The following is an 18,813-nucleotide window of genomic DNA, read 5'->3' as shown; positions in this document are numbered from 1 at the left end:
ACTTCAAAGTTTTTGGATCTAAGTGCTTCGTACTCAAAACCATTGATAGGGATGGTAAATTCGACTCTAAATCTTATGAAGCTATATTCTTGGGTTATTCTTTAACAAGTCGTGCTTATAGAGTGTATAATCTTGCTAAACATACTGTTGAAGAATCTATTGATGTTTCATTTCAAGAGTCTACTGATGATCTTGCAAGAGATGAGGAAGAATGTGCAGGTACAGGTACTGGCAGCAAGCTGACAGTGCAGGAAACTGGAAATCAGCAAGCTGACAAGTCAACTGCCACAACTTCAGAAGGCAATAAAGCTACTGAATCCACTCCATCTCTTGAAGAAACCTTGGATAAGATGTCAAAGCTCACATTGGATGAATCCAGAGGTCAAACTTCATCAGCAAGCCAAAATGTTGTCGATCAGACTCCTCCTAGGCAGACTACAAGGAATGAAGAGGTCATAGCTCAACATAATCTACCAAAATCAACTAGAACAGTGAAGAATCATCCTCCTCAGTTGATCATTGGAGATAAATCAGCTGGAATCAAGACAAGGAAAGCTCAAGCCAACATTTGTGCTTATGCTGCCTTCATAGCTCAAGAGGAACCAAAGAATGTTCAAGAAGCTTTACAAGATGAAAATTGGATCATGGCAATGCAAGAAGAACTCAACCAATTTGAAAGGTGTGATGTTTGGGAACTTGTAGATCCACCAGAGGATGCTTCAATTGTTGGAACCAAATGGGTGTTCAAGAATAAAGTTGATGAATTTGGTACTATCACTCGGAACAAAGCTAGACTTGTTGCACAAGGATACAATCAACAAGAAGGAATTGATTTTGATCAAACATATGCTCCGGTTGCAAGATTGGAATCTATTAGGATGCTGTTATCATTTGCATGCTACAAGAAGTTCAAGCTACATCAAATGGACGTCAAAAGTGCATTCTTAAATGGATATCTAAAGGAAGAAGTCTATGTGAAGCAACCACCAGGATTCGAGGATGAAAAATATCCCAACCGTGTCTACAAGCTCAAGAAGGCACTATATGGATTAAGGCAAGCACCTCGATCATGGTATGAAAGGTTAAGTGAATTTTTGATCAAAAATGGCTTTATAAGAGGTAAAATTGATCCTACTTTGTTTACCATTATTAAAGGTCAAGATATATTAGTTGTTCAAATTTATGTAGATGATATTATATTTGGATCTACTAATGATTCTTTGTGTAAGTGGTTTTCAAAGTGCATGCATAGTGAGTTTGACATGAGCATGATGGGAGAGCTCAATTATTTCTTGGGGCTCCAAATTAAGCAAACTCCAGAAGGAATTTATGTGCATCAATCCAAGTATATCAAGAATCTACTCAAAAGATTTGGATATGAGAATATCAAGGCGAAATCAACACCGATGAGCGTTGTCAGCAAGCTGACAGCAGATGAAAATGGTAAAGATGTTGATATTCGAACGTATAGAGGTATGATTGGTAGTTTACTTTATCTTACAGCCTCTAGACCTGATATTATGTATAGTGTTTGTGTTTGTGCTAGATTTCAAGCAAAACCAAAGGATTCTCACTTACAAGCTGTTAAAAGAATTTTTAAATATTTAAGTGGAACAATTACTTTGGGCTTATTCTATCCTATCACAAATGCTTTTGATCTTGTTGGGTATAGTGATGCAGATTATGCAGGTAGTCAAACTGATAGAAAAAGTACAAGTGGTGTTTGTGCATTTTTGGGTCAAAGCTTAGTTTCTTGGTTAAGCAAGAAGCAAACTTCAGTTGCTCTATCTACGGCTGAGGGGGAGTATTTAGCAGCTGGTAGCTGTTGCTCTCAAATGCTATGGATGAGACAACAATTGAAGGATTTTGGAATCAAATGCAAGCAAACTCCTATCTTTTGTGACAACACAAGTACAATCAACATTTCAGAAAATCCAGTCAATCATTCAAGGACAAAGCATATTGATGTTCGACATCATTTTCTGAGAGACAATGTTGCAAAGGGTGCTGTCAAGCTTATTTTTGTGGCTACAGCAGATCAGCTAGCTGACATCTTCACAAAACCTCTTCCTGAAGAACGTTATGTCGTGCTGCGAAGGGAATTGGGTATGTGTGATGTGCAGTCAGCAGGCTCTTAAGCATGGTCCGGGTACTATCAGCTTACTCCTAGCATTTTACATAATTTTTGTTTATTTTGCATGCCGGTCAGTTCAAGTGTTAATTTGAAATCTGTGCTCTTAAATGATATTGCCGTTGTAAGTTTAGAATGTTGAAATTTTGTGTTGAATTTTGATACGTGATTATGTGCTTATCTGTGCAATTTATGATAAGTTTAAAATTCAAATGTTAATTCTAGGGATATATATATGTGATAAGTGATAAGTACTGTTAACTATTTTGAGTTATTTGGTATCTAGTCGATAAACATGAATTTTTTAGGAATTTTAGTTCGTTTAATTTTATTCCTAAAAATACTCCCCTGATAATTGTTAAAAGAGTTTTGAAATACATACTCTCTCCACGCCTCTTCAACTACATATACAATCCTCCCCGAGACGCTAGGGTTTTATCTCACCTACTCCGAAAGCTCTCTGTAATCACAATTGCATCAATCGGTTTGAGACTAGCGATGAGGAAGAAGACTAGAGCAAACGTCAAGGCTCACACTCCTCAGCCTACTTCGACATCTCAAAAGCGCAAGTTGATTGACGAAGATGACGATGAGCTGGTGACTGTTGACAGTGGTGATGAGTTATCTGGAGTGAATCGCGATGAGGTCGGGATTGAATCATCTCAGAAAAAGCCCAAATCGGAGATGTTGGCTGTTCGAGGTCTTGCCGGCCGCAAGGTCATCTTGGGTAAGCCTCTTTCTGGAAAAGCTTTGTACTCTTGTGGTATAGTTAAGCTTTTTGAGGATTTAGGGTTTCAGTCCTTTTTGGTTGATTTGCCTAAAACTTGCTATCCTGCGTTAGTTAGAGAATTTTATGCGAATCTACAGTTGGTTGGATCTGATCAGTATGTCTCGTTTGTTTCTGATGTTAAGATCTGTTTGTCCTCCATGTTTTTGGGTGCGATTTTAAAAATACCACCATCCACTCTGTCTATTCACACTAAGAGAGGTCCAAAAAGTGTTGAGGGGTTCTCTCACCAAGATCAATTAAAATTGATAACTGGGTCTGATAATGTGTCTGAGAATATGTTTCCTTCCACTACTCAGTTGCTTCCTCTTGCTCAAGCACTTTTTAAGCTGTCAATTGATAATGTTAGTCCTAGGCTTGGTACTAGGTCTAATCTGTCTTCACAAGATATTGTGGTTGTTGCTATGATCATGGCGGGTCGAAAGTTTGATTTGCCAGATTTGATTCTTAAAAACATGTTGGATGCAGTTGAGGGTAAATCTTCTGGGGGTTTACCATATGGGTTACTTTTAACCAGAGTTTTTGAATGGTTTGGAGTGTCATTTGTTGATGAGGACACTATTACTGCTAAAGAATTTTTGGATGTTAAGTTTCTATCTCAGTCAAATTTGAAGTTGGATAAGGATGGGAATCTGATTGTGGTTGAAATTCCTCCACCTCCACCTCCTACACATTCTGTGAACGTTGTTGATTTGGGAATCTCTGCACAGGAGATTCAGGAATATATGGAAGAGCTTCGTACTAATCATCAGCAGCTGGTGGACGGGCAGAAGCAGTTGTCTGAGAAGATGATTGAGTTAAATTCTCAGTTTGCTTTCTGGAAGGACATGATGTTTGGGGCTAGAACTTCAACTGCTTCAGAGAAATGCAGTTCGGGAAGCTTTGCTTATGAGCTCTGCAAAAGGATGTATGGCTCCGGGGGTTCATCTGATGTGAAGGCTACTTTCACTTCTGAGGATGATGTTACTGATAGCCCACGGCCAAGAACAGCTATGGATGCTTTGAAGGAGGCTGCTGGAACGGACTCCAAGTATGCTGCTGCAGGGGAAGAGATGCTAGCTCGGAATGTGATTGCGGCAGAGCTTGCCAAGAAGTATGGATTGGAGAAGGATGAACAGGACAAGCCTGGAACTTGATTTTCTCACCTTTTTAATGATTAAGGGGGAGGAAATTAGGAAATTAATAATACTTTGCTTAAGTTTGTGTTATCTGCTTAAGTACATTATTGGCCCTAAGTTTATTTGCTTTAAGACTGAGTTTTTGTTGGTTGGTTTGGATTTGATTTGATAGTCTCAGGTGGTTTATCCTGAGTTAACTTGGTTTGTGTTTGGATAATTTTTGTTGGATACCAGGTGGTTTATCCTGGTTAATTATCTATGCATATTTGCTTTGGTTAATTGCTTTCTGTGTTAAATTTTGCATATCTGTGAAATAGATATATTTGTTAGATTTTATTCTCTGTGATAATTGTGAAAGTTCAGTGATATTAGATTGCTATATTTAGGGGGAGTTTATTACTTTTCCTAATATAGTGTAATCATCAAAAAGGGGGAGATTGATACTCTCAAGGTTTTGATGATAACACTAACAGCAAGCTAATAACATGAAACTGATATGTGTAAGCATGCTATCAAAGGTTGTTTATGCGGACTAACAGTATTTCAGGATGTTAGCATGATTATAGCTGTCAGCAAGCTTACAGGAATATTTACGAGCTATCAGCAGGCTTACAGCGTGATCAGAGAAACAATCGGATAAAGATCAAAGTCTATTTTCAAGGAGATTTAATAGGAAACGACTTTGTAAGGATTCTAATATTTGTATATATCTTATATAAATATTAGAGCTCGGTTTTATAAAGGGTTTTCATTCAAAAACGTTTTCCTAACAAATAGGAGATTTTATCTCAAAGAATCTTATCTTTAACAAACTCCTATTTTGTTTCAAACGGGTTTTAATTTAAATGTCTTACTGAGATGATTTCAAATGGATTTTATCTTTTACTCAGTAAACATATATCATCCAAACATTCATCATTCAATTCAAATTTAAACGTGAGGTTGTTACCAAGATCGTTGGGAAATTTGTTGGATTATGACCGTTGGTATGATGTATATAAATTTGTGTGTGCTTTCATTTTCGGAAGAGAACAAGGAGAACACACCAAGCTTTCTGAAATACAACTCTTTACATTGCTAAATCTTTTGTTGAGCTCTAGTGCTTATATTCGTATATATATCTATATTGAGAGTTCATAGTTTCGGTTGTATTACACTTATTCATTGTATTGTTCAAGGTGTAATGTTTTGTTGCTGTGTATCGAGCTTGTGAAACAAGGGAACAAGGGGACTAGTTAGCTAGAAGAGTATACTTGGGAAGTATAGGTCTTGGAGAGCTTTTGGTTCGTGGTTCAGGGATTTCAGCAGGCTGATAACAGGAACAAGGGAGAAAGGGAGTTATATTATTGAATCTTGTAATCGTTGACATTTCTTGATTAATAATATAATCTCTTACCAGTTGGTAGGGGACCAGGACGTAGACCATTAGGGTTAGGGGTCGAACCTGGCTAAAATTCTTGGTGTTGCTAGCATACTGCTTTACATTATCTGCATTGCATTTATCTTATTAGCAGGCTAACAGTTTACTCTGAAAATTAACAGCAGGCTGTCTTTGACAGATTAATTATTCGGTAACTTATAAAAATCGGGTATATTAGCCATAACACCTATTCACCCCCCCTCTAGGTGTGTAATTTCACGTGCAATCTAAACCATTCTTTCTCTTACCAAACTTCCACGCGTCGCTCATCCCTCCCAGATTCTCTTACCCCAAATCATCTTCCTACATTCAAATTTTTCAAAATTAATACGACTGTTGCAGGTAAAACTTCTTCCCCCGTTTTCTTTTTTGTTACTTTTCATTCTATTCTCAAATATCTCCATTGATTGTATCACTTCTTCATTTTTCAAGTTTTTCAGATGTATTTGCTTCAGCTGTAATAGATGGATTCTCTTGAAAAGGCTCCTCTCAAGTCACCGGCACCGAAATTGGGTAATTTTCTGTGACCCATCTCTGCCAATTATAAATTTTTAAGCGATTTTGTTGTGATTCTGTTGTTTGCTCCAATTAGTGTTGTCTGACTCCATTTGTTATTTACAGTTTGCACGCCATCTGTTTGCATAAAGTGTTAATTGAGTTTGCATATTTTATGTTTGTTTATATAATAAATCAATATTAAGTGATAGATTTGCTACAAATTATGAGTTGTCTTTTGTTGTCATATGAATTTTCGTGATTTCTATAATTAATAAATATTTCATTTTTTCAGATTTTGTTTCTTTATTTGTAGTATATCTGTGTGATGTCGTATTTGTGATTTTATAGATTATTATTGAGGGTCGAAGTTGGTTGTCTAATTGGAGATTGAAAATCAAAACTGGGTAACAATTTTGGTATGTTAATTTTACAAGGTTCTTACATAGAAGGTATACAATGTATTTTCACGAATTTTATTTTAATATCATCTATTTTTCGTATAGATTTTTGTCTAACAAAAGTATGTAGTCATTGACATATTAGATATTACCGAACTATTTACTGTTGTACTCCTATCTGTAATCTCTCACTCTTGAACTCTATCATTTTTGCAGTTAATGGCAGGGATGGTTCTAGAGGATGGATGGTCATCTATAAGCTCAACGCTTCAGTTTTTCTCCCTAATGTCTCTTTCACTTGGCATTGGATCACCTTATCCATGGCTCAGAGAAATGAAATTAGAAAAAATAGGTTTATATCTGATCCATCTCATGTTTATATCATTGGACTGATTATGAAGCATTGCAATACACATCTGTAATGAAAACGATTGTTAATCTACTAATGTAGTTTATTTAATCTAATCATTTTCATATTAGTATACAGTAAAGTACTTGAGTAGGCTTCTGAGATCGAATCCGAGACATATTAGACTAAAGTCGTATATTTATGTGTTTGTGGTATTTATGCGCTTCTTGGTTTACAGATTGTTGGGAAGAAATATGTAAGACTCTATCCTACTTCATTGTCAGAGGAATTTTGCCTACATTCTGAATCAATACGATGCAATTCTAGCAAGGTATGCCTTCCTTAGACTCTGTGTAGAAGCATATATATAATACAAAGACCTAAACTGGGGACCTTTGAATTTATTTTGGATTAATTTTATGAGGGTAGGATATTAAGGTTCCCATTTAAGTTTGATTCCATACAACATAGAAATCATTTATACATTCTGTCTAAATGAATTATAATATATTTTGTGTAATTTATTTGTAAATATATATTATTTGTATTTTGTTTGTAATTATGTTACAAGAATAATTTATAGTATATTCATCTTAATTATATTAATTCCAGTCCTTTTTAATTCCCTATCCTGTTAGGAAGTATTAAGAGATTTCCACTCACAAAAATATTAGGAAAATGTTATAGGAATTATATTTAAAGAATTTGCCCCAATTTCCATTTGCACAAACAGCTTCAGTCACATAACACTGAAAACTTCTATTTGCTTGATTTCTTTCTTGATTCCTGTCTTTAATAAATTTATATTTGCTTGATTTCTTTCTTGATTCCTGTCTTTATTAAATTTCTATTTTCTTGATTTCTTTCTTGATTCCCGTCTTTAATAAATTTCTATTTGCTTGATTTCTTTCTTGATTCATGTTATTAACAGTTTATAATAAATTTCATTTTCTAAATGAAGAGGGTTTTTAACCGTTTGACTAAGAGGCTTTCTACTGTGTTTAACTCTGCTTATAATTTTGGATGGAGTCAGCAATCTGCAAGATGATAAGACGCCAATAAGATCTGGGACTGAATGAGTGGAGTTCTGGCAGTGATCTGATTACCATGTCATTTTCACTTGATGAAATCAAGAAATCAAGGCCAAGCTTGGAGTGGTATGTCTTACTTTTACTTCACTATGATTTCATGATTCCATAATATTTAAAGAATCTCTTTACTCATCCAAATAAGTAAAAAATATTTTTAATTTGATTAAAATACATACAATTCGACAAATTTGCAACTTTCTAAGATGTAATCTGTCAATAAAAATGATTGCATTTCCTGTTGTAATTTTGCAATTCTGTTTAGAACTTAACTGTACTGTATTATATGCTACACCTCTGTACGCCTATATATTATATAATTTATAAACATAATGTTGGCAGATACAACCTTTCAGAAGAGTAATCTTTCTAGGGATAAGACTCTAAATGGATGCAACAAGCCAGAAGTCGAGAAATGGAGTTGTTATTGCATTGGTCTTGCTCACTAGGAACATTGGTGGCTACAGAGTGGCTGAGATGGCTGATGCTTCTAGAGCCGTGAAGCAATGGGGAAATCAATTTCATTTCTTACACGTCTTAGTTCCAGAAATAAATGGAATAGAACGTTCTAACCCGATTCAGTTTCTTCACAAGGCATAGGAAATCATCAAGAGAAAGAGAGAATATGCAGCTGTTTTTCTCACTAGCAGAATATCAAAGACAATGAGGATATAGAGGCCATGAGGTATGCACACAAAAGAGTAGCAATAAAGACTTCTGAATTTACACCATTTTGTTCTATTACAAAAAATGATCTAGCATTTTTATTGCTTCAACAATGCTGTATTTTGTGAATTAGACCATGGCTCAGTACATTCATGACATGCTGAACAACTCGAGCATGACTATATATCAAATATGATCAGACCACTGGAACAAATGTTGTTAGCTGATCATTTGGTCAAGGGATTTATTTCATGGTAGTTGGGTTCAGCAGGTATGTATATGTTAACTAACACATGTTTTTCATCTTTTTCATCGGCTTATTTGTGGAAGTTTTATTTATCATCAACTGTAGAGCCTTACTATGACAATAGTTAGCTGTATGAAAGTTGTAAGAATTGCTATCGGAATGGAGAAAGGCATAATGCATCCCCAGAAATTCAGGTCATCTGTTGAGTGCTTTCAATATGATATATAAAGTAGTCATCAAGTCTTGATTCATTTAACTAAAAATGGCATTCTAATTATACTCTTATTTCTACGTAATTATACTCTTTCCGTCCTTCTGTCATTCTCTCGCCTAAATCGTCTATTACATTTCAAATTTTCAAAATTAATTGAAACTCTGGTAAAGCTTCTTCTCTCTTTAGGTTCTTGCCTCTTTTTAGTCTAATCTGAAATGACTCCTTCGTTTTTGTAATACTATTTTTAGCTTTTTTTTCAGCAATGCATATATGTTCTGTTTGCTTTCTGCAATACCTGTCTATAGTTTCCAACTACCAATGATTTATATTTGACATATTTCCATTAAGATCCAAATCCTCCATTTGCAGGAAAGTAGTGTGTACACTATAAAAGCTTCATTAGAAAGTTGCATAAGGCTCAACACCAGTTTTGGTCTGAATGCACACTGGCATTTAACAAGTAAGAAGACATTGCAACCTACACTATATAAGCTGTAGATGACCCGAGGACATTACACTTTCTTTCAATGATGTTCTGTCTTTGTGGGAGAAAAAGATAGGCAAAACTCTTGAGAAGATATATGTTCCAGAAGAGCAAGTCCTGAAGAACATTGAAGGTGAGGAATTATTTAAATTTTTTTGCTTCACATTATTATAATAATTGACCGGAGCAAGTCCTGAAGAACATTGAAGGTGAGGAATTTTCTAAATTTTTTTGCTTCAAGTTATTATAATAATTGGCCATTATCTTACTGATCCTGGCAAAGTTGTTTACTAAGTTTTTTTGTCCTTTATGTTAAACTCTTTGTAGAATCCCCCAAATCCGATCAATGTGCTGCTATTTATCAGTCATTCTACATTTATGAAGGGAGATTGAACCAGCTTTGAGATTGAACCTTCATTTGGTGTGGAGGTTTGAGCACTATATCCTATGTCAAATACACAGCTGTGGACGAGTATCTCAAAAAATTTGTCTATACCAAATCTATTTTGTCTGCTACATTAAGCATAATACTACCTTTGTACTGAACTTATATAGTTTTTCTACCTGTGATATGTCGAATACTTCATTGGTTTGGGTTCGTTTCTTGCGACTGTTTAACACAGCAGAGCTTTAGAGTATGCCCTTTTGTTGAATAAAATTATGATTATGGGATTGTCTTTCCGCCAATGCTTAGTACTATATATTTGGTTGTTGTGGTGAGCTTCTGCAGCATGCATGAAGTTCTTATTCATGATATTATTGCACTTAATTTTTTTTTATTTTGGTCATATAAGCTTTGTTTCTTCGTAGAGATTTGAGCTTTAACAAGTTATTTGGACAAATCCCATATTTACTTCAGTCGCTAGAGTCCAGTCTAAACTGTTGGCTATCACAATCAACGCTGTTAAATTATTGCTTTCATCGCGTAAATTTATTAAATTTGACAGAGAATAAATGATGTACTCACTGGAGTAATCATTACGAGGCCAAGACTTCTTGGATGCAACAAGTCAGGCGCTTCTGATCAAAAACAATATTTGAGATTTATTTAACAAAGAAGTAACAAAACTTACTTTTTAAATAATAAATATGAAACTTTATTTTAATATTTTAAAAAAATTAAATGTACCACCCGTAACACTGGAAAATATTTATTTTATACCGTTCCTATAATATAAAATAATTTTCTTATTAGTTAACATTGAAAAAATATTAATGTGCGGGGAATGTACATTAAATTCTTTACATTTCAAAACCAAAACCAAAAATCTAATTGCAAAACATAAATTATCCGCAAAAACACAATTAAAGAGAGGAGAAAGAGAACATAACGAAAATGAACAAACTATTTCTTAAAATAAAAATTAAATAAAAATTTATTATTTAATTAAGTTAAATTAAAGATTTATTGTAAAAATTTGGAAAAATAAATATAAAACTTTTTCCATAATATTGAAAAAAAAATTTAATTGTACAGCCCGCAACGCGGGCAAACATACTAGTTTATATTTTAGTTGGATGATATCAATAGACGATCCATCAAGTCTTAATTCTTTGTTGGACCGTATATTTTATTTTCTTCCTTTTATTATTACAGTATGTTTATATTTTAACTAAACTAGATTATATAAATCTTATTATGTACTATTATTTTCAAAAAAAACTAAATTAGATTATATAAATCTTATAATGTACTATTATTTATTTCTTAAAGATTTGTACCTAGCAGGTTTTGAAAAAATTTGTATCTAGCAACAACTTTTGGAAACTGATCTTGCTTCAAATAAGTTTAGATGTACGAAGAAAGACTTGGCTGGTGTCCTGTTTCCAACACATGTAATTCTAGATGGCCTTGTGACCATGCCAGCAAAAGACATAGAAAAACACATCCTCAAACGAGTGGATGACTTTGTAGTAATAAAGTTTTTCACGGGAACAATTTTACAAAATTCATGTAAATGTATGAGAAAACACGAGAAATCATATAAACACATGTAAAAAACAAATACACCAATTAAAATGTCTCAAATATATAAAATTTAGTGTTTAGAACCAGTACATGGGTACATCATACAAATCCTTTTATTATTTAGGATCCGCGGATGTCCATCCGAACATGGGCTCCGTTGCATCTAACATGTCGAAGACTCTGAGCGATGCATATGCAAAATTACTAGGCTTGTTTAGTAAGTTGATAAAATGAAGAAATTGCACATGAAATGAATCTCAGTGAAGCTCGCCATTAATTAGACGACTGCACAAAAGATTTTAAATGTTCAGCTTGTTATCTTAAAAGTTGAATAGCCATATTACAAGTTTGTCTTGTTAGGCTGGTTTAAGCCTTTGAACTTCGTACCTTTTCTTTTCGTATAGATTTAAAACATTGATGATTGAACTTTCTATTTGTTACGGTTTACATCGACTAAAAGTATTAAATATCTCTTAAAAAATTAAACATTAAAATGAAGTCATTTCTTATGACATGGTGAGAATATTGTGTGTGAGAGTTCAATTTATTTTGAATTTCTTTTTTAGATTAGTTAAGTTTGAATGACTACCCAACACAATGAGTTTAAAGAGATGGAGGCATTTAACATGATTACTATAGAAGATGAGGAACAAGAAAGTAAAAAAAACAGAGTCATTAAATGAAATTAGGCACACTCTGATACCTGATACCTGTTAGGTAGATTGTTCGTAGACTTAGCAGTTAATTATCAAGCGATGCAACACAAAACAAAATAACGTCATTAAGTGAAATCGACACAAGATACCTACCTGGTAGGTAGATTCTTTATAGGAGCAGTAGATTATCAAGTAATGCAACACGAAAAAGACTTTTTTGTGGAGGCCGAACAAGAGTTTGAATGTTAAACAATTAAAATCAGACGCGTTCTTATTTTAACTTTGTCATGAAATTGATATAAAGAGAGTGTATGACAAAGTCGCTGAACATTGGTCACATTCAGCTGATTATTTAAAGATTAAAAGATATAAAGAGAGTGTGTGACAAAGTTGCTGAACATTGGTCACATTCAGCTGATTATTGAGAAATTAAAAGATGATGTCAATCCAAAAATCATATTTATCAACAATCTAAATACGTTCTCTCAAAAAAAAAACAATCTAAACACGTAGAAACAATCGGATTTCATATCTCAACAGATTATCACTGAGGATTACATATACAAATTTATCGAATACAAGTATTTTTATCAAATCCATTGAATATCTTTTAAAACATCGTAAATACATGATAAATAAATTTGTCAACTGATATAATATTACAAACCCACAAACCTCATCAGCATATCTCGTTCATAAGAACATATGATTATATCTACCAGCACAATGGCATGTCAACATGAGCTTGGATATACAAGCTTAGCGATCTATAACAAAGAAAGGACCTTGTCATCTTTCATGAACGATGCTACCAATTTCATCAGTGATACGGCCTCTTCACAATTCGGGTTGAACAGGTGAAACACATGACCCATCCCCTTTGTTTCCACAATCTCAACCTCTCCTTTCCACTCACTCTCTTTTAGAGCCTCAAAATAACTCCAACCCCTCGGTCTCAATATATCATTCTCAGCAGTACAAATCAACACTTTCCCACACGCAAGCTTCTCCAACAGAGCCGGATCCGCTGCCGGGTTCAATCTCGGGTCATCAAGCCCTGTCCCATCGGAGCAACAAAAATCCCATAAACCGTCGGGCTTGCCATCCCCGAAAAACGGATGGACCATAATCACACCCGAAATCTTAACATCCGATTCGAGTCCTTTTACCCCCGCCCAAGCAGCCAATGTGTGCGAAATATTAGCTCCAGCACTATCACCCGCCAGAAAAACCCGCCCGAAATCAGCATGCTCGTTTACCCATGGGTCCGGACCCGACCTGGATGCATGAGAAACAACCCATTTCAAGGCCTCCCATGAATCATCATAACACGCGGGAATTCGATGTTCGGGCGCGAGTCGGTAGTCAACCGAAACAACGATAGCGTTGCAAGTGGAAGCAATGGACGCAGCGTAAGGAGTGTAGAAATACGACAAGGCGGATTCTACGCAGAATCCGCCACCGTGAATATAAACCAACACCGGGAGTTTCTCTCCCGGTGTCAAAGACTCTGGCAAGAAAATACGAGCAGTAACTTTGGGATGAGATGAAACCACCACATCTTTTGTTCTTACACCGTTTAGATTTTCCGGGGCAGGCATAAATGGGCTGCCAACATTCCTCTTGATGGTTCCATTTTTGTAAACCGTAAGAAATGGAGGGAATTCGTGAGCAATGTCAGTGGTTTTCAAGTCTAGTTGATCAGGAGGAGAATTCATCATTTGGACAAGAGAACTCATGTCAAGAAATTTAAGACAAGTGTGGTTTGTATGTGTTTGTGTTTTGCTTCTTGAAGTAGTGCGAAAGGGTTAGATGTAAATGTGATGCAGCATGGTTAGTTTATATAGAGAAGAGATACTACATCACAAGTCCGAAACTTCGGTGTAGAAATTTATATGGCCACTACCTCAATGATACAGTGATACAGAGTATAGTCCATTTTCAACGACACATGTTACTCATCACTTATTGGCCTCTAAAATTATATTTCATGTGTCTTTTTAACATTACATCTTCGTCGTCAAAAAAAAAAAAAAAAACATTACGTCTTCATAAATTATTTTTCAAGTGTCTTTTTAAAATTATTTATTTCATGTCTAATTTTAAAGAAGAGCTGGGTAATAAAATTTTAAAATACTGTTGATAGAATCAACTTAGAATCTTTTTTTGTTGATAGATGGCTATGATATTTTTGGAATGAAAGTTTCATTTTTAGAAGCGGGTTGACGGATGCAAAACTTTTAATACGTTGAATTAATGATGTCAACAAGATAAGATTTATTTAGATGGATGTCCGTGATATTATAGAAATGGAAGTTTTACTTTCTTTTTCTTTACTTTCTTTTTCAGACGATTGTTGAAGATTGTGTTGATATTATTAAACACTTTGACGAGGTGTTAATCTTGTTTGTGTATAGACGTGCGAATAGTGCGGCTTATAACTTGGCAAGGGTGGCATATTCTATGTCAGGTCTAATGGGGTGGCTAACTGTTGCTCCGGATTCTATCTCATGCAAGTACGAATTTTTCAAAAAAAAAAAAGATTTATTTTGCGCCTATAATGCCGGTTTATTTGGATCATGCTGGTGTGTAGAACCTATTTATTTTCAGAATAAGAAAAACCGTAAAGGAACACGCTGCGGATAGGAGGGACGAAGAGGGCTGCACACAGTTCATAATCTGACCGAAATGTAATATTTTTGTTAGATGTTGTATATCGGAAGATTTGATAAAATCCTTTCTCTAGAAGGAGGGGGCCGTACAAGGAAATATTTATCTTCTTCTTATTTTTTCTTTTTATGGCCACTGTAATATAAAAATATAAAAACCTTTGATATGTCTGTATATTTCTTGAAGACCGGTATATATCGGAGAAAACAATGTTTGGAATTTTTCTTGTATGGGAAAATTTGGTTTAATTCTAGAAAGAGAGACCTGGCCGGGGACGTTCTGTTTAAGTCTAGGCCTCCTCAGAGTGCGTGTGACCTTGTCAATGAAAGACTTCAAAACGCCCTAAAATTAACACTTTCCATAGCTCCCGATTATTCTATAATTTTGACAAAGAAAAAAACGTGACTTCTCAGTAACAGAAGTCTTTTATGGCAGCAATTTTGCATTCACCGAATGTTAGAATTCAAAATTGTGTGACGGTAAGAAAGCAACGGCCACAGTGAGGTCTAGGTAATGGCATGTAAGCATTTACTCCATCAGATTTTTTTTCTTTATTTGTCATTTCATATTTGTGCACGTGTATTTTGATTGCATAACTGAAATATAACTTTTTTAACAATTATAATATTGATCTATATATTATTTTATTTGCCAGCAAATAATATCATTATTTTAACCGTACAACTTAAATGTGCGCGCATAAAAGTTAAATAAAAATAATAAAATCAGAGAAATGTATACGTGGTATGTGGGAACGACAATTTGTCCCCCAACAAAATCGCGATGATAGCCCCAGCTCCCACCGCAAGTGATAAACGAAAAAAACATGAAATTTCCAATGATTTAGCGATAAGCAGAAAATAGTACTCCCTCAATTCTATACAGTTTTCTTTTTACAGTTTTCTTTTTGGAATGTGTCATCAGTTCTATACATTTCCAAAATAGCAACTTTTTATAATATAAAACACTACTACACCCACTGCATTCTCCCACTATCTCCATTATATAATAATAAAAACACTATTACACCCACTACTTTACTCCACTATCTTAAATCTATTATTAAAAAATATGTGGGTCCCACCACTCTACCCACCTTCCATCTAACTTTACTCATTTCTTACCATTTTTCTTGGTCTCCGTGTCCGATCCCAATGTATATAATTCATTGGGACGGAGGGAGTAGTAGCTAGTAGCTAGAGTAAAATGTGATAAACACATATCATATTTAACACATCCCATATTCAAAAGCCTGTGAACATATTAATTAGTGCGTGTGAGAAAAATGCAAATTAACATTTGTCTTTTGACGATAATATACAGAATTAGTAGTAAACTGTTTACAAGTACTCATTTCAAGATTTACAACCTAAAACCTCACTTTTTTAATTTCCTCACCCACCCCTGGACAGGTATCATACTTTTATTTATTTAAGTCAACCGCACGTCAATGAATTTTCTAGTTCATTCTGGGATAGTTAGATCACTAAAGTTTAGGTAAATGACGACTCCAAATTAACGGGGTAGGTATTTGGTTTACCTCTTCTTCGGGCACCTTCATGGTTGGTTGAATGGTTGTCAGGTTATCTTCTCTTTGTAAAGTTTTTAAGGGTGTTTATTTTGCTTTAGACAAAGAAATGGTCAAGTTTTTTTGTTCAACGGAAATTGCAAACATCGGTGAATTCAGATTTTTTGACAAACGAGAGCATGACTTTGCCGTAAGAAGTCTTTTATGGCAGCAATTTCACATTCGCCCAACACTGAATTCTTCAAAAACGTTTATATAAAGGGACTAGAAGTTTTAAGCTTACAAGTGAAACTGTATATGAATGCCCTTGTTCCCAAGTGCCAGAACCCTTCCTCTATGCTTGATTTTAGGCCGATTTCTTGTTGTAACACATTGTATAAATGCATATCAAAAATCTTAGCAAGGAGACTCAGAGCAACCCTTCCTGGTTTGATTGATAATGCTCAAGCAGCTTTTGTGAAAGGGCGTAACATTTCTGACAACATTTTGCTCGCTCAAGAGGTTTTTAAAGGGTACAATGTTCGTAATAGTTCTCCTCGGGTGGCTTTTAAATTGGATATTAGCAAGGCGTTTGATTGCTGTAATTGGCAGTTCATTATTGATGTTCTGATTCTTCGGGGTTATCCGTATCCCTTTATTAAATGGATATATGCTTGCATCTCCTCTGCTCGCTTCTCGGTTAAAGTTAATGGTGAGGCAAATGGGTATTTTTCTGCTTCCAGGGGAATCCGCCAAGGGGATCCCATCTCTCCTTTTATCTTTGTGATCTTGATGGATGTGTTGTCTGAGCTCTTAAACTCGGCTGGTGCTAATATGAATTTTAAGTTCCAGAATAACATGAAAGCTTCAAAATTGAATCACTTATGTTTCGCTGATGATTTACTTCTTTTTTGCAAAGGAGACAAGGATTCTATAATGCTTTTGATGCAGTCAGTTGATACTTTTGAGACATTCTCTGGGCTAAAAATTAATGCTTGTAAAAGCACCTTTTTTGCTTCCAACACTTCTCCAGAACTTAAAGCCTGGATTACCCAAGAGTATGGAATTCAATTGGGCAATCTGCCTACAAAATTTTTGGGAGTGCCCTTGCTTGCTACGGGGCTTCATGCATCTCATTGCCAACCTTTGATATCTAAAATTACTGCTCGTATTGAATCCTGGGTGATGAAGTTTCTATCATTCGCCGGCCGTCTTCAACTTATTACATCTGTTCTGTTTAGCATTCAGAATTATTGGTCTGCCCATTTTCTTCTTCCTGTTGCGGTGCTTAAATTGCTGCAAAGAAAAATTGCTCACTTCCTTTGGAATGGTCATGATAGTCGGCGCACAAAAGCAAAGGTTTCCTGGAAATCGGTGACTTTGCCTAAAAGTGAAGGAGGCTTGGGGATAAAAGATTTGCGTGACTGGAATAAAGCATTCATCCTCAAACATCTTATTGCTGTTGTAAATCCTTGCTCCACCTCTCTTTGGGCTTCCTGGGTGAAAAAAACTATCATTAAGGGGTCGTTATGGTCTATGCAATGCCCTTATAATGCTTCTTGGATTATTAAGCAAATTTTTTTGCTCAGAGATATTGCCTTGCAACACATCTCTTACTCCATCGGAAATGGTCGAGATGTTTCTCTTTGGTTTGCACCTTGGTTTAATAGGCAACCCATCTGTTCTTCTTATGATAATCAACTAATTAGTCTATCTGGACTAGGCAAGGAGGCTGTTGTTGCCGATATCATTTCCCCTGGAGGTTGGATGCTTCCTCATTCTAATTTCCATGAGCTTGTCGTTTGGAAAAATCAATTCGATTTTAGCACTCAATTTGATCTTGCTCAACGTGACAAAATTTGCTGGGATAATATCTGTGGGAGCAAGATTCGTGTTACTCATCTTTGGGATTCTATCCGGCGTCGGGGGAATAATACAATCTGGGCTCCTTTTGTTTGGCATAAATTAGGAGTTCCTAGGTTCTCTTTTCACCATTGGCTCCTTATGCTTAACCGAGTTAACACTGCTGATAAGCTGGTTAATCGTGGTGTCACCTCTTTTGATGCATGCTTTTTCTGTATTAATGGTACGGAGTCGAACCACCATTTGTTTCTTGAATGTCCCTTTACTCAACGTATCATCCAGTTGGTTTTTTCTCATCGCTGTGCTATGCCCCCTGATCTTTGGTCTCTATGGTATACTTGGCTTACTAGCCTGAACCTCAAGGACATTAAGGATTGTATTTCTATTCTGGCCTATCAAGTCATTATTTATTCTGTTTGGCGTGAACGCAATAGTAGATTTTTCAGCGAGGAATATTCATCTCCTGCTAAGCTTGCTTCGAACTGCCTCCATTTAATTAAGTGTCGGCTTCATTCTTCTACTTGGTTTGCTGTTGAGAGCCTCCGCACCACTTCTCTTTCTGTATGGAGTCTTGATAACTAGTTTTTCCCTCTGGCAGGTTGCCTTTTTGTTTGCCCATGATGACAATATTTGGTATTAGTATGTTTAGTCTCCTAGATTAATTTAGTCTATTCATTCTGGTATTCTGCTTGAGTGGTTGTGGTTGTACAACACTCTCTTTTAATTCTCCTATGTTTGTAATTATTTC

At 35.3% G+C, this 18,813-nt stretch overlaps 3 protein-coding genes and 2 long non-coding RNA genes across 7 annotated transcripts; 4 read left to right on the top strand and 1 right to left on the bottom strand.

Moving 5' to 3' along the window:
* Window positions 1–2,629: 2,629 nt before the first annotated feature.
* LOC135147246 (uncharacterized) lies at window positions 2,630–4,054 on the top strand. The gene has a single exon (XM_064080132.1). The coding sequence runs from the start codon at window positions 2,630–2,632 to the stop codon at window positions 4,052–4,054; it is 1,425 nt and encodes a 474-aa protein (XP_063936202.1).
* A 1,603-nt stretch (window positions 4,055–5,657) lies between these two features.
* LOC135146990 (uncharacterized) lies at window positions 5,658–7,718 on the top strand. Its single transcript, XR_010284217.1, has 4 exons — window positions 5,658–5,798; window positions 5,889–5,969; window positions 6,569–6,704; window positions 6,940–7,718. It is a non-coding gene; the product is annotated as an uncharacterized LOC135146990 (long non-coding RNA).
* Window positions 7,719–7,732: 14 nt separating this feature from the next.
* LOC108225815 (uncharacterized) lies at window positions 7,733–10,081 on the top strand. 3 transcript variants are annotated; one of them, XR_010284216.1, is made up of 6 exons: window positions 7,733–7,858; window positions 8,132–8,474; window positions 8,589–8,726; window positions 8,808–8,896; window positions 9,286–9,533; window positions 9,728–10,081. It is a non-coding gene; the product is annotated as an uncharacterized LOC108225815 (long non-coding RNA). The 3 variants fall into 3 exon arrangements; XR_010284214.1 differs by lacking the exon at window positions 8,808–8,896; XR_010284215.1 differs by lacking the exon at window positions 8,808–8,896 and having other exon boundaries at window positions 9,286–9,609.
* Window positions 10,082–12,792: 2,711 nt separating this feature from the next.
* On the bottom strand, window positions 12,793–13,764 carry LOC108225765 (2-hydroxyisoflavanone dehydratase). The gene has a single exon (XM_017400715.2). The coding sequence runs from the start codon at window positions 13,762–13,764 to the stop codon at window positions 12,793–12,795; it is 972 nt and encodes a 323-aa protein (XP_017256204.1).
* Window positions 13,765–16,427: 2,663 nt separating this feature from the next.
* Window positions 16,428–18,647, top strand: LOC135147245 (uncharacterized). The gene has a single exon (XM_064080131.1). The coding sequence runs from the start codon at window positions 16,428–16,430 to the stop codon at window positions 18,645–18,647; it is 2,220 nt and encodes a 739-aa protein (XP_063936201.1).
* Window positions 18,648–18,813: the final 166 nt, after the last annotated feature.

The sequence above is a fragment of the Daucus carota genome, chromosome 6 (assembly GCF_001625215.2).
Source record: "Daucus carota subsp. sativus chromosome 6, DH1 v3.0, whole genome shotgun sequence".
NCBI lineage: Eukaryota > Viridiplantae > Streptophyta > Magnoliopsida > Apiales > Apiaceae > Daucus > Daucus carota.
This window is presented reverse-complemented; position numbering and strand designations above follow the sequence as displayed.